Source organism: Trachemys scripta, unplaced genomic scaffold (assembly GCF_013100865.1).
Source record: "Trachemys scripta elegans isolate TJP31775 unplaced genomic scaffold, CAS_Tse_1.0 scaffold_52, whole genome shotgun sequence".
NCBI lineage: Eukaryota > Metazoa > Chordata > Testudines > Emydidae > Trachemys > Trachemys scripta.
This window is the reverse complement of record NW_023260538.1, coordinates 19,319-32,143: the sequence shown is the minus strand read 5'-3', so window position 1 is coordinate 32,143 and position 12,825 is coordinate 19,319. Positions and strand designations below refer to the sequence as shown.

At 53.1% G+C, this 12,825-nt stretch overlaps 1 protein-coding gene across 1 annotated transcript; it reads right to left on the bottom strand.

The window, feature by feature from the left end:
* Positions 1-6,783: 6,783 nt before the first annotated feature.
* Positions 6,784-9,257, bottom strand: LOC117870596 (cytoplasmic tRNA 2-thiolation protein 1-like). Its single transcript, XM_034757796.1, has 3 exons — positions 9,196-9,257; positions 8,185-8,690; positions 6,784-7,843 (listed from the first exon to the last, which is right to left on the bottom strand). The coding sequence occupies exons 2-3, from the start codon at positions 8,678-8,680 to the stop codon at positions 7,212-7,214; spliced, it is 1,128 nt and encodes a 375-aa protein (XP_034613687.1). The 5' UTR covers positions 8,681-8,690; positions 9,196-9,257; the 3' UTR covers positions 6,784-7,211.
* Between the last annotated feature and the right edge of the window lie 3,568 nt (positions 9,258-12,825).

Here is a 12,825-nt window from a genome sequence, read left to right as displayed (position 1 = left end):
GGGCGGGGGCGGGAAAGGGGTGGGGCCAGGGCCCCGTGGAGTGTCCTCTTTTTTTATTTTTTAAATATGGTAACCCTAGGTGTGGATAAGAGTCGGGGCAGTCAGGGGACAGGTAGGCTCGTAGGGTGTTCTCAGGAGGGGGCAGTCAGGGGACAAGGAGCGTGGGGGGTTCTGAGGGGGGCAATCAGGGGGTGGGAAGTGGGAGGGAGTGGATGGGGGTGGGGCAGGGGCGGGGCTCCTCCCCCCTCCCAGTGTCCTCTTTTTTGCTTGTGGAAATATGGTAACCCTAGGGTTGGGAGAGCCTTGTGTTTTAGCAGGGTTAACACGGAGTCCTGCTCTTTTCCCCATTCCCATTCTGTCTTTTTCTTTAGCAGTTTCCACAATGGGTGAGTGATTTCAGCATATTTATAAATGTGTGGGCTAAGGAAATTGAATCCTTTTAGCAGTACTTATTAACTTTACATTTATTCCAACGTTTAATATTAACATCAAATGTATTAAAAGTATTTTGTTATACCAGGCCTTTTATTTAGACAATTTGTTTTTGAGGCCAGTGTGTTCAATGCCCTCTTGAAATTTTTGCATAGGCTTTTTAATTTAATTACAGCCTTGGGGTATAGGTGAATTGAAAGGTAGGGGTGTCGTATATAAGCAGACCCCTTTTGTACCTATCTTTAGACTTTAGCACTGCACACAAATACAAAAAGAATATTTTTTTCTACTTAGGGTTAACCTGTTTTATTTTTTATTTTTTTGTTTAGGTTTGACTCCTTTTTCCACCTTTCTCTGGAGGGTCATAATTTGAGCCTTTTGGTTTCAGGTAGTTTGTTTGCTGACCAGGTCTGTCCTTTATCTGCGGCTCCTTTGTGCTGCCATTTATGGGCAGTTCTCTCCTTCCTCTATCAGTCAGGTGATTTGCATTAACTCAGACACTTTCTGGCTTGCTTTTGGGTCCAAAGCCAAGCAGCTCAGAGACTTTGTTTTAAAAGGGACACAATCAACTTCCACCAGAGTTTTGATTTCTTTCCACTTTCAACTCCTGCTTCCAAAACACCCAGCGATCTGAAAAAGAAAACACAACCTATGGTGGCTCCCTTTGGAGACCTAATAGGATTTTAAGTGGCATATTTTGTTTGCATTTCTTGTATCCCTTCTACAATATACACTGCACACGGCCTGGGGAGAATGCACATTCCCTTCATAGTTTAACTTCTATAACATTAGCCATATCAATTTGTAGATAAGGTGGAACTGTTTCTTTTGTGCTTAGAGTTTTTATGTATCCTTATCAAAGTGACAGTCTGATTACTCAGAGCCACCTTAAGGCTCAGTGGTTTTAATGTTGCCTTTTTTATTTTGTGCACCTCACCCCTGCTGTTGCTCCAGAGGGGCACTGTCTTATTTTAACCTTTTTATTATTTTCCTAGTGTTTTTATTTGCTATTTTGTTACCACAAAACAAATCCGGAATTTCTTCCCATTCTTCTGGGTTGGACTGCCCTGCTGCAGCCACGACTTTGGTCTTTGAGAAGATAGTGAACATTATAAAGCATTGAGGTACCTTAAGGGTTAAATGCTAAATCCCAAAGCCAAACAACACTAGTTACCTGTGTCTGTCAAAAAGTGTTTCTCAGTTGTGCAACTTTGAATGAAAGATTCAAATGGATTTGAGTGGTATTATTTCAAAACCAAACCAAACCAGTTCATTTTAAACCTACAAAACAAGAGTTTTACAAACCAGGAGTGTTGGTTTAGCTCCTAAACACTCCACATAGTTACACAATATATTTATACACACATACATACATACTCTTTTGCTTAACATCCCTTACACTGCTTTAATTTTTACACAGCTGTTCACAGATTACATTTGTATACATTTGGGGGCAGTTAAGTTCCAATAGAAACCCCTTTACGTTCTTTTAGCGAATCGGACTAAATTGTTCATAGTCAGATGATTTCAATCAGACTGTCTCTTTGCCTGGCTTCTTTACATACATTCCTTTGGAAAGAGGCCCATTTTCCCTTCAGAATGGCTGCAAGGAAACCAAGAATTCGCTTTCTATAACACTTTTTTTAAAAAACATTTTTACAACGTTCAACTGCTTATTTCCCTCCAGCCTCTGCAGAGTTAACGTCTCACTCTCTTTCCTTAAATCACTTGCTTATTTTCCATCAGCCCAGATATCACCCTTCCAAGTATTGTCCCAAGTATGAACCCGAAGCCCTCTACCTTTTGGGCTCAATCCTGCTACGACTGAGGGTATATTCACCTATGCAATTTTTCCATGACAAACAGGCCTTAGGGCCCGGTACCTCTACGACGGGGGGTGCATGTACAGGTTTGTTGCATCTTACGCGCATTTAACATGTGCGATTTCAACTTTACGCGGTCGGCAAAAACAAAAAAAGCAAGAGAAAAACAACAATTTTAATACTATACCTGTAGTGTGGGCGATTTCGCCTGCCATTGAACTCAGTGGGGTTTTGGCTATACGCGGTTTTCGCTTTACGCGCTAACCGCGGAACGGAATCCCCGCGTAAGATGGGCCAGACCTGTACCTAGACAGTTTGTACAAACAGTTTACACATATATCTTATCTGTATAGTTTTCCCTGACGGACGGGTCGGAGCAAAGATGCTAATCCTCCCCCTATTGCCCGGTATCTTTATGACCGGGGGTGTGCACACCTGAATGATTGATCACTTTATACATATGGTGCAGCTTTTAGCAATATTTTCAATAATCATGCTGCATGTCTTTCCCTTTTCGCAATTCTCCACCAAAAATGTTATGCTTATAAGAAGCACATAGGATCTTTTTTGGGGGGAAAGGCAATACGCCACGTGTATTGGAAATACAACGATTAGCATAGGCATTCAATCACACCACACACACGCTATCCTGCCAGTTGATGTTATAGTTACCAGTCCAGAGTCGGGATCAATCTAGTGGCCAGCTAGGTTGATCACGGGTAGGGAGGAGCCGGGTTCCATCGAACCCAGGGAAGTCTTGGCAGGACGAACCCAAAGTTTCATGGCAAGGCCCCCTGTTTATATAGAGATTTTCCTTCATTGGGGCCAATGAGTTTTGCACCATCATGCTGTAATCAATTGTTGTTTGATGAGTGCTTGTTTTCTTAAATTGTTTTTCTTATTTTTAATTAAGTCTCCCAGGGAGTTACCCCATGCTGGTTTTGATCACAGCTATCTTGCTCCCATTAATAGGTGCCTGTCTTACTTTTGGAGTCGTCAATCTGCCCTCTTCCGACATGTCAACAGGGGTGTGTTGTAATTTTCTATCGCCCTTGCGTCTGTCCTCGGTTCCTCCCTAGAACATCTGGTTCGGTGGCCTTCACACACTTATCTTCTAACACACACATTCCTTATTCGCACACAAACCAGGATTGATTTACACAGGGCATGTGAACAGGAACATCAAATTGCAACGCAGGAGAAAACACTCATTGCATTCTTTTACTTATTTTAAAATGCTAAACCTACAACAAAGTGGTGACCCTAAAGATCTGTCACTGCCTTAAAAATCAGCTTCAGACACAGATGCTGGCTGATGCAGCTCTACCAATGGCCCATTAGGCCATTCCGTTCTGCTATTCAAAAAGGGTGGCTGGCAGAATATAATCAAATCATACACCAATACATTTAATACATGATGCATTATTATTCTTCATTCTACATTATATAAAATGCAAACATAAAATCCTACTGCTACAGTGGGCTCTCTGCAGACTCAGGCAGCATCGTTGATTTCAATGGAATCTCGATGCCTAAAGTGACTTGCCCCAGCCCATAGAGGAAGTCTGTAGTGTATTGCCTGAGTTTCCAAGTCCTAGAGTAGTGCCCAACAACCACTGGGCCATCCTTCCCCTCTAGCTGGTGTTCTCAATCTGTGGCTCTCAAAGCACTTCACAAAGGTCAGTATCAATACGCCCATATTAGACCAGGGGAAACCGAGTCACCGAAAGGGACTCGGCCAGCAGGCAGGAATAGCACCTGAAATGAAAATGTCAAAATAAGTCATTTAGACACTTCCCCCGACCCCACACTGAACATTTTGATTTTGACAGAATGGCCATTTCAAATGGCCAAGAGAATCTACCTCAGGGTTTTCTGCCTCCATCCCCGATCTGGCAGTTGAGTAGAGCGGAGCTCAGAGGTACAGTAGGCCATAACGTGTTTTCCCAACCTTTGCTAGGGTCTGTCAGGTGATTAAATTCAGGGCCTATTATCTGAATCCGAGACGAGGTGGGGGTGGGGAGGGGGGCTGCAGGACCATGGTGCGCTCCCGTGCGGAAAAGACTGAGACACTCCGGCCTAGAGAATCAGATGGAAATTGGTACTGTCCTAAAGGGCAGCTGGTTTTTAATCCCATTCTAGAGCAGGGCTCCCCCTCTGAATATATTTCAGGCTGTGATTACCCCGCCCCCCAACCGAAGTGACAGCAAATCACTGGACATACTCCCAGGAGCAGTAAATGACACATGTCCGCATTATCTCTGCAATCAATGGCGCTGAATCCCCTAGTGGCTTTCCTACGCTGCCCAGCTGGAGATCAGCTCCCTCACCCAGCCTCGGGCTGCCAACTGGGACTGAAGCTATTCCAGGAGATTTTTTTTTTCCAACATGACACAGTGTCATGTTCTTAAAATATCCTATTATAATTCCCAGATTGCTTTCAGTGGTCACTGGGAGATGAATGCCAGTTCCAGGAGACTCCAGGCCAATCCTGGAGGGTTGGCAACACTAACCCAGCCGCATCTGTTGGGCATCGCTGGCACACTCCACCCCCGTGCCTACCTGCTCTCTGGACCTGGGCCAGTAGGAGCCTGCATTGGCTTCAGCTCTGTCCTCGTCTCCCTCTGGCCTGGTATAGCCAATGATTTTAGATTATTGTTCACATTTATTGTGTGATCTGATTAACACGTTATGGCCTATATAATCATTGTATGCTCAATACTTAAGTCGTAGGACTATAGAAGTCTACGATTGATCAGTATGTAAAGGGAAGAATCCCGTATTCAGTATCTGAGTCAGTAGGGTTGAAATGCAAGACCTGTAGGCTGAGGCCTGAAAGGTTTTAGCTTAACTAGTTTAGGCCTTGGAGCTAAAAAATGCTGATAAGTAAATGAGCGAAGAAAAACCCAATTCCCTAAGATAATGGGGGAAAGAGGGGCCAAGGGGTAATGAGAAAAATGTACTGGAAGATGAATTTTAAATCCTAAAAATGCTGTAAAGGCACATGTGTTTCCAGCACGTGCCTTAACCACAGGACACAGGCTGTGCGTCAATGCTAATGAGAACAAAGAGAGCCTACACAACCTATAAAAATCGGGGTCCCTTAAGTTTGTAGGGGACCGACAAGGGAAAAGAGGGGTGACACTTTCATGTCCATGTGCAGAAGTTTGCCATAGGCAGAATCACATAAAACCAGGGTGCCCAGAGTGGGGAAACTGAGCTCGCTATGGGAATCTCCAGCAGGAACCATCCCTCTGCTCAAACCATAAGACCCATCAGACCTAATGCTATTGCTGAGGATGTGAGTGTAACTATAGTTGTAACTTGTGCGTAGGTCTGTCTAGAATTGCCATCGGCTTGGAGAATAACTAACTTTAATAAAACCTATAAAACAGACTAGACCTTGTACTTGTGAATGTCTGCGTGGTCTCTACCCTTGGTCTTTGTGTTCCTCGAGATTCTACATCTAGAGCACGTAGCACAGGTGACTTTCACTGTTAAGCTTGAAACGGTAGCCGCTAGATCTGAACCCACGGTGGTGTGATACGTTACATGAAATAAAAGGCTACGCTGGCGTGCAAACTGTCCTCCTAGTCCCTACTCGCGCTTCTTGCTGCTGAGTTGTAATAAAAGTGAAACCTCGTCCGCTCCCAGGCGTAAGGCACTGTCACCCTGACTGCTGCTGACGGCAGCACTGCCTTCGGAGCTGGGTGGCCAGAAAGCTGTACCCACCCCTGCACCAGTTCCCCTTTTCCTCTGACAGTGTCCTTCAAATATGGTACCCCTAGGTCTCACAACCCCCCTCTAATAGCCTTGCCACCCCCTTTTGGGTTGGGACCCCCAGTTTGAGAATTCCTGTTCTAGAGAATAAATGAACATTGCATCCCCGCTATAGAATGGGAATGGCAGAGAAAGGTTCCTACATGCCATTTATTGCTACAGGGTGGATTTACTAAAAATCATTTCTGTAAAACTCTTCGCATCATCTCTGACCCTTGTGGTTTGAACCAGGCAATCTGTGACCCGGCAAAACCTGGGGCTGTGTAATCAGGCCACAAAGGCTGTAGGTTTCCCCTGCCCCAAGACTTTCAGGAAAAAATTACCCAGCCCCAAATCAGACTGAAAAGTTCAAACTCTCTAATATTTACATGAGAATAACTTTTTCTTCAGTTCCAATCCCTCAAGCAGTTTCCTTTCAATCGTTTTGAAATATCTCATCTCAAGTTTGGACCTTTGCCCCCTTAACGTGTGAATTTGCTCAAATTTCTAACCAAAAAGTTGTTTCAACTGGGAAAAAAATGAAGCTTTGCAGTTCAACAACGTCCAACCTTGTTGCAAAAAACTGGGAGTCAGGTGTTTCCAAATGTTTGTTTCTACATTTTTTGGTAGAAAAACCCCTATTTTGTTCGAAATATCTCAAGCAGCCCTGTCTAAGTTTAAACTTGCGAGCCGGGTTTTTAGTTTTTAAGGGCCTGGCTGGCTTTTGTTATGTGATTGCCAAAGATTAGAGAGGCTGTTTACCGCGTGATTTCTTCTTCAGAAAACAGTTTTATTATCAGCTCTTTCACATGTCCTTGGTTCTCTTCTGTACCAGGAGATTACATGAGCCATTTCTTCATACTGAGCACTTATGAACAGCTCTCAAAGCAGTTTACAAAATATAAGCTGCATCATCTCAATTCTAGGGGGGTGGGAGGGAGCAACTGAGTCACAGCAAGGTAAAACTGACTTACCTAGTCACACAGTGACATGGAAATAGAACCCAAGAGTCCTGGCTCCCAACCCCCTCTGCTGTAACCACGAGACCCCACTCCCCTCCCAGAGCCAGGGAGAGAACGCAGAAGTCCTGGCTCCCATCTCCCCCTTTGTATCCCATTGGATTCCACTCCCCCCTGGCCCCCGAGTAGGGCTGTGGACTGGAGCATGGCTGGTCTCAGTGGCACACCCCACACCACTTCAGAAGTCCAGGTCCTGTGGGCCCCTCAGCTCCCGTCTGCCCCACGGCTCCTCGTCTGTCCCCAGCTCCCCCCGAGACTCCTGCTCCTCCGGCGGCTCCCCCTCGGCCGGAGCCCCCAGACGCCTGCGCTCCTCCTGGGTGAGGGGCTGCCCGTCCCGCAGCTTGTCCCGCAGGCGCCGGTGCTTGCCGATGCCCAGCTTGGGCAGGCCGCGGTCGAGCCCCTCCAGCAGGACGCAGGCCTTGCACAGGGGCTGGCTGGCCACGTAGCCGCAGCGCTGGCAGGTGCCGCGGGCCGGCATGCGGAGGTCGGAGCGCAGCGAGAGCCGCTCGCCCGAGTGGCCCAGGTCAGCCACGGCGCTGGGCCGGGCGGCCTCCAGCTCCTTGAGCAGGGCGCGGGCGTAGCCGCGGTAGGCCTGGGGGGCGTAGACGCACTCGGTGCTGAAGTAGTCCAGGCCCTGGAAGTAGGCGTAGAGGACGATCTCCTTCTCGTAGGCGTGGCGCAGGGGCTTGCAGCGGGGCACGGCCCCCTCCCCGCCCGCTGGCCCTGTTCCTGCCCCCCGGCGCAGCCGACCCACGTCGCCCCGCAGGAAGTTCATCAGCACCGTCTCAGCCACGTCGTCCGCGTTGTGCCCTGCGGGGAAGAGCGGAGGAGTCAGGCCGGAGGGGGCCCCCGGGTCAGACCCTGCGGTGACCCCTCCCCACAATACAGAGCCCCCCAAAGCAGACCCCATAGCACCCCCTTCTCCAGCACAGCCCGCTCCCCGCAATTCAGCTCCCCCTGCCTCCATCCCACAGAATCCCCCACACACACCTGGGGAGATGTACAGCTGACACCCCACCCCACCTGCCCCCAGGGCGATCCTGGCCCCTGCTCTCCCATGCCACACACTCCCTGTGGGCACTCCTGCCCCCTCGCCCCCTGTGGCCATCTTGCCCCTCCCAGCAGGAGGGACCCCGGCGGCTCCCCCTCACCTGTGGCGATCTTGTCAGCACCCATCAGCAGGGCGCCCCGGTCGAGGGCCTGGCGCCGGAAGACGCCGCAGAAGGTGCAGTTGTTGCGGGGGCCGAGGTGGCGGGCGATGCGATCCATGCTCCAGCCGTAGAGCTGGCGGTAGGAGACCACATGCAGGGGCAGGCCGGAGCGGCGTTGGTGGCGGCGCACGGCGGCCAGGGAGGCGTCGCGGTAGCCGGCGATGCCTTCGTCCACGGAGAGCAGCAGCAGGCGCAGGCCGTAGCTGTGGCGCTGGTCAAGGAGCTGCAGCAGGTGGGCCAGCACCGTGGAGTCCTTGCCGCCCGAGGCGCCGATGGCCACGGTCTCGCCGGGCCGGAAGAGCCGCCCGGCCACGATGGCCTGGTGCGTCTCCTCCTCGAAGGCCGCCAGGAAGCAGGCGCGGCACAGGGCGTGGCCCGTCTTGGGGCGCCGCAGGGCAGCCGGGCTGGCGTCGCAGGCAGAGCAGGGGGCCGGCATGGCGGGGGGGCTGGAAGAGATGGAGTGAGGGTTAGAGGGGCAGCACCCAGGCCAGCCCCCAGCTCACTCAGCCCCCCACCGCCCTCCGCCCAGCCTCCCGCCTCACTCAGCCCCCACTGCCCTCCGCCCAGCCCCCCAACTCACCCAGCTCCCCACCACCCAGCCCCCCGCCTCACCCAGCTCCCCACCGCCCTCCCAACCCTCTCACCATCCTCCGCCCAGCCACAACTCACCCAACCCCCCACTGCACCCTGTCCAGCCCCCCACCGTCCCTTTCCCAGACCCCCAACACCCAGCCCCCGGCACAGCCCCTTCACCCAGCCCCCCAACACCCATAAACAGCCTCCCTCCCCTCAGCCCCCTGCCCAATCCTCACCCCTTAGGGCCCCGTCCAGCCCCAAATCTCGCCCCCCCCCAGCCTCCTCCCGCACAATCCCATCACCCCCCAAGTACCAACCCCGACCCCCGATCCTCCCGCGGGGTGCACAGAGCCGGGGGGGGCGGATCTGACTCACCCGCTGTCGGAGCCGGAGTCTCTGCTCCTGCCCCGCACGCTGGCCGCACACACTGGCCAACTCCCAGCATGCACCTGCCTACAACTCCCAGCATGCACCAGTCCAGAGACTGCATCTCCCAGCATGCACCTGGCCTGAGACTGCATCTCCCAGCATGCACCTGCCTACAACTCCCAGCATGCACCAGTCCAGAGACTGCATCTCCCAGCATGCACCTGGCCAGAGACTACACCTCCCAGCATGCACCTGGCCAGAGACTGCATCTCCTAGCATGCACCTGCCTACAACTCCCAGCATGCACCTGGCCAGAGACTGCATCTCCCAGCATGCACCTGCCTACAACTCCCAGCATGCACCTGGCCAGAGACTGCATCTCCCAGCATGCACCTGGCCAGAGACTGCACCTCCCAGCAGCCACCAGCAGAACAATAACCCCTCTCCCCATTGTTCCCTGCGCATCCCAGCCCTTCCCTCCCCGTCGGCCCTTCCTGCGCTCCCCCGCTGCGGCCGTGGGCTCTGCTGCCCCTGCTAGTGCCCCCCAGCCCCAGGCCGTGCCCTGCAGCCCAGACTTCTGCCCTCCCAGTCCCTTACCCAGCACTAGGGGACGAGATGGTGCCATGGGCAGCCTGGGGCCAGCAGGGGGAGCCAGCAGTGGGGGGCCCGGCAGTGTGTCTGTCCTGCCCAGCCCCCAGCACTGTAGTGCCCCACACCTCCCCTCCCCAGTTAACATCCTCCCCATGGCAATCACTGCAGGCCTCGATGCCCCTGTGCAGTGCTACGAGGTGCCAGGCCACAGGGAGTGGGGCAGGGGACAGGGCGGGATGTGTGGTCAGCAGGGGGCGCTGTGATGGAGGGAGCAGGCGGGGGCTCAGCAGGGGGCTCTGGGCTCCAGGGAACGGGGCGGGGGGCTCAGCAGAGGGTGTTGTGCTACAGGGAGCAGGCGGGGGGCTCAGCGGGGGTCAGTGCAGTGTTGCTATGCAGCTGTCAACAGCTGCCCCTCCCCAGAGTTAGCTGCATTTCAACACAGTGCAATTCCTATTGTTCCATTCACAACATTGCCCTGTAGCACCGTGCTGGGGCATCAGGACCAGCCCTGACGGCCAGGGGAGAGCCCTGCCCTGCTCCCTGCAGCACAGCGCCCCTTAAGGCCATGCTGGGACATCGGGCTGGTCCTGACCCTCCCCCCCCATACACACACACACACACAGCGGGCAGAGCCCCCCCACTGAGCTGCCCCTACCGGTATGTGCACAAACCAACCCTAAATTAAGTGGCGTCTGGCCACAGTCAAGCTCTGGAAAAAGCAGGCCTGGCTGGGAGATGCGGGGTGGGTCTCTCGCCAACTGTTTATAAGAAGCACATGTGGGACAGAGCTGTGTGTGGGAGGCGGGATGGGGGAGGGATAGCGTTTTCTGCGCCCTCTTGATGCCAGAGCCGTCTCTGCGGTGGGTAGGAGCTGGGGCCATGCAGATCGGAGCTGGCAAACTGCAGGGCAGGATCTCACCCACCGGGGGAGGGGACAGAGCCACACGCCCTGCAGACCACTCAGACACATGGCCTCAATTGGGACGGGATAGTTCAGGGACAGGGATGTGGAGATATAGCCCAGATCAGAACAGACCCTGATCTTTCCCTAGCCCAGACAGACGGGAGGGAAATGCAGCCAGCTCTGGGGCGGGACAGCTGGGAAACAACCACATGGGGATGGCTCGCCCAGCACTGAGGTACAGCCAGCTCTGGAGTTGGGCAGCTGGGGAACAGCTGCACGGTAATTAAGTACCAGAAGTGAAGAATATGTGAAACTCCCTGCAGCATGGGGCACCCTGCTGAGTCCCCAACCGGCTCCCTGCAGCACAGTGCCCCCTACTGAGCCCCCATCCTCCTCCCTGCAGCACAGTGCCCCACCGGGACACTGGGGTTATTAGCACTGAGTGGAGGAGGAAGCGTCTCTATCCGCGGTAGGGTGACCAGATGTCCCGATTTTATAGGGACAGTCCCGATTTTGGGGTCTTTTTCTTAAATAGGCTCCTATTACCCCCACTCCCTGTCCCAATTTGTCACATTTGCTGTCTGGTCACCCTAATCCGTGGTCAGCTGGTGTCATGTCCTGCTGCCTCGTGACTCCCACCCGCCCCATCTGTGGGGCTGGAGCCCAACTGCTTTGCAGCTGTTTCCTGTTGTTCCTCCATCTCTCTGGCCCAGGGCCGGCCTGGCCTCTCATTTCCACCCCTCATGGCCTCAAGCCGGGGGATACTGGGGGCCTGCGTGATGGGAATCAGGATGAGGGGCTGGGGGGGGGGGGGAATGTAGCTCCTGTCCACAGCAGCCATGGGGTGAGATCAAGTTGCCAGTTTGGAGGCAGCTGGGGCCGTGGGGCCAGGAGAGAGATACCTGGCTACCACGGCCAGACGGGATCATCTTCTAGTCAGACCCCCTGGCCTGGGAATGGCCCCCCCAAATCGTCCATCAAGCAGATCTCTTTGAGCAACACCCCAAGGCGATTTTAAACCCACCAGTGATGGAGAATCCCCTGATGCCCCTGGGAAATTATCCCCAGGGGGAATTACTCCCACACTGCTAAAAATCTTATTTCCCATCTGGATTCATCTAGCTTCAAATCCCAGCGGTCGGTGGGTGTTACAGGTGCCCCTGCTGGATCGAAGAGCCCGGTATTAAATATTTGTCCCCCACATAAGTGTTCCCAGACAGGGATCAGGTCCCCCCCGTAACTTTCCCTTTGTTCGGCTCAATAGTGGAGCTGCTGGCGTCTCTCACCCTAAGGCAGGGTTTCCAACCCTGAAATCATTCCCCCTGGTTTCTTCTCTCATAGAATCAGAGAATATCAGGGTTTATAGATTCAAGGACAGGAAGGGACCTCGAGAGGTCATCAAGTCCAGCCCCCTGCCTGCATGGCAGGACCAAATACTGTCTAGACCATCCCTGATAGACATTTATCTAACCTACTCTTAAATATCTCCAGAGGTGGAGATTCCACAACCTGAAGGGACCTCAGGAGATCACCTAGATCAATCAACCCCCTGCTCAAAGCAGGACCAATCCCCAGACAGATTTTTGCCCCAAATCCCTAAATGGCCCTCAAGGATTGAACTCACAACCCTAGGTTTAGCAGGCCAATCCTCAAACCTCTGACCCCCTCCCTCATTCATCGGCAATTGGGGGCACCAGGTCTGGGCCCGGTTTGCCAGCCCAGTTCCCTGGGGCCAGATCCAGAGGGGAAAAAAACCTCTCTGCTCCCACTCATGCTTCCCCGGTTTGTGCACCCCAGGAGCGCCTCAGCATCACCTTGGGAGCGTCATGTGCAGCCACTGAACCCCACAGCCCCCCTGATCTTTCTCAACGGTGCCAGTCTCTGGGGAGGAGCCCCCAGCCTGTGGATCTGGCCGACACGCTTTGCTCCAACAAAGTAGGGATTTACTGCAGCATTTTTTGCCAGGCCACTGTGTGCCTCAGTTTCCCCCATGTTTGGCAGCTTCCCCGGAGGGCGGTTGATGGGGGAGGAGAGGGAAAGGGGCAAGCTAGAGCTATGGGCCTGAGCAGAGGGTAAAAAATCCACACACATATCCGCCCCGCCAGCTGTGAGGTACAGCCCCCCTGTTGCCCCCCCCCCGC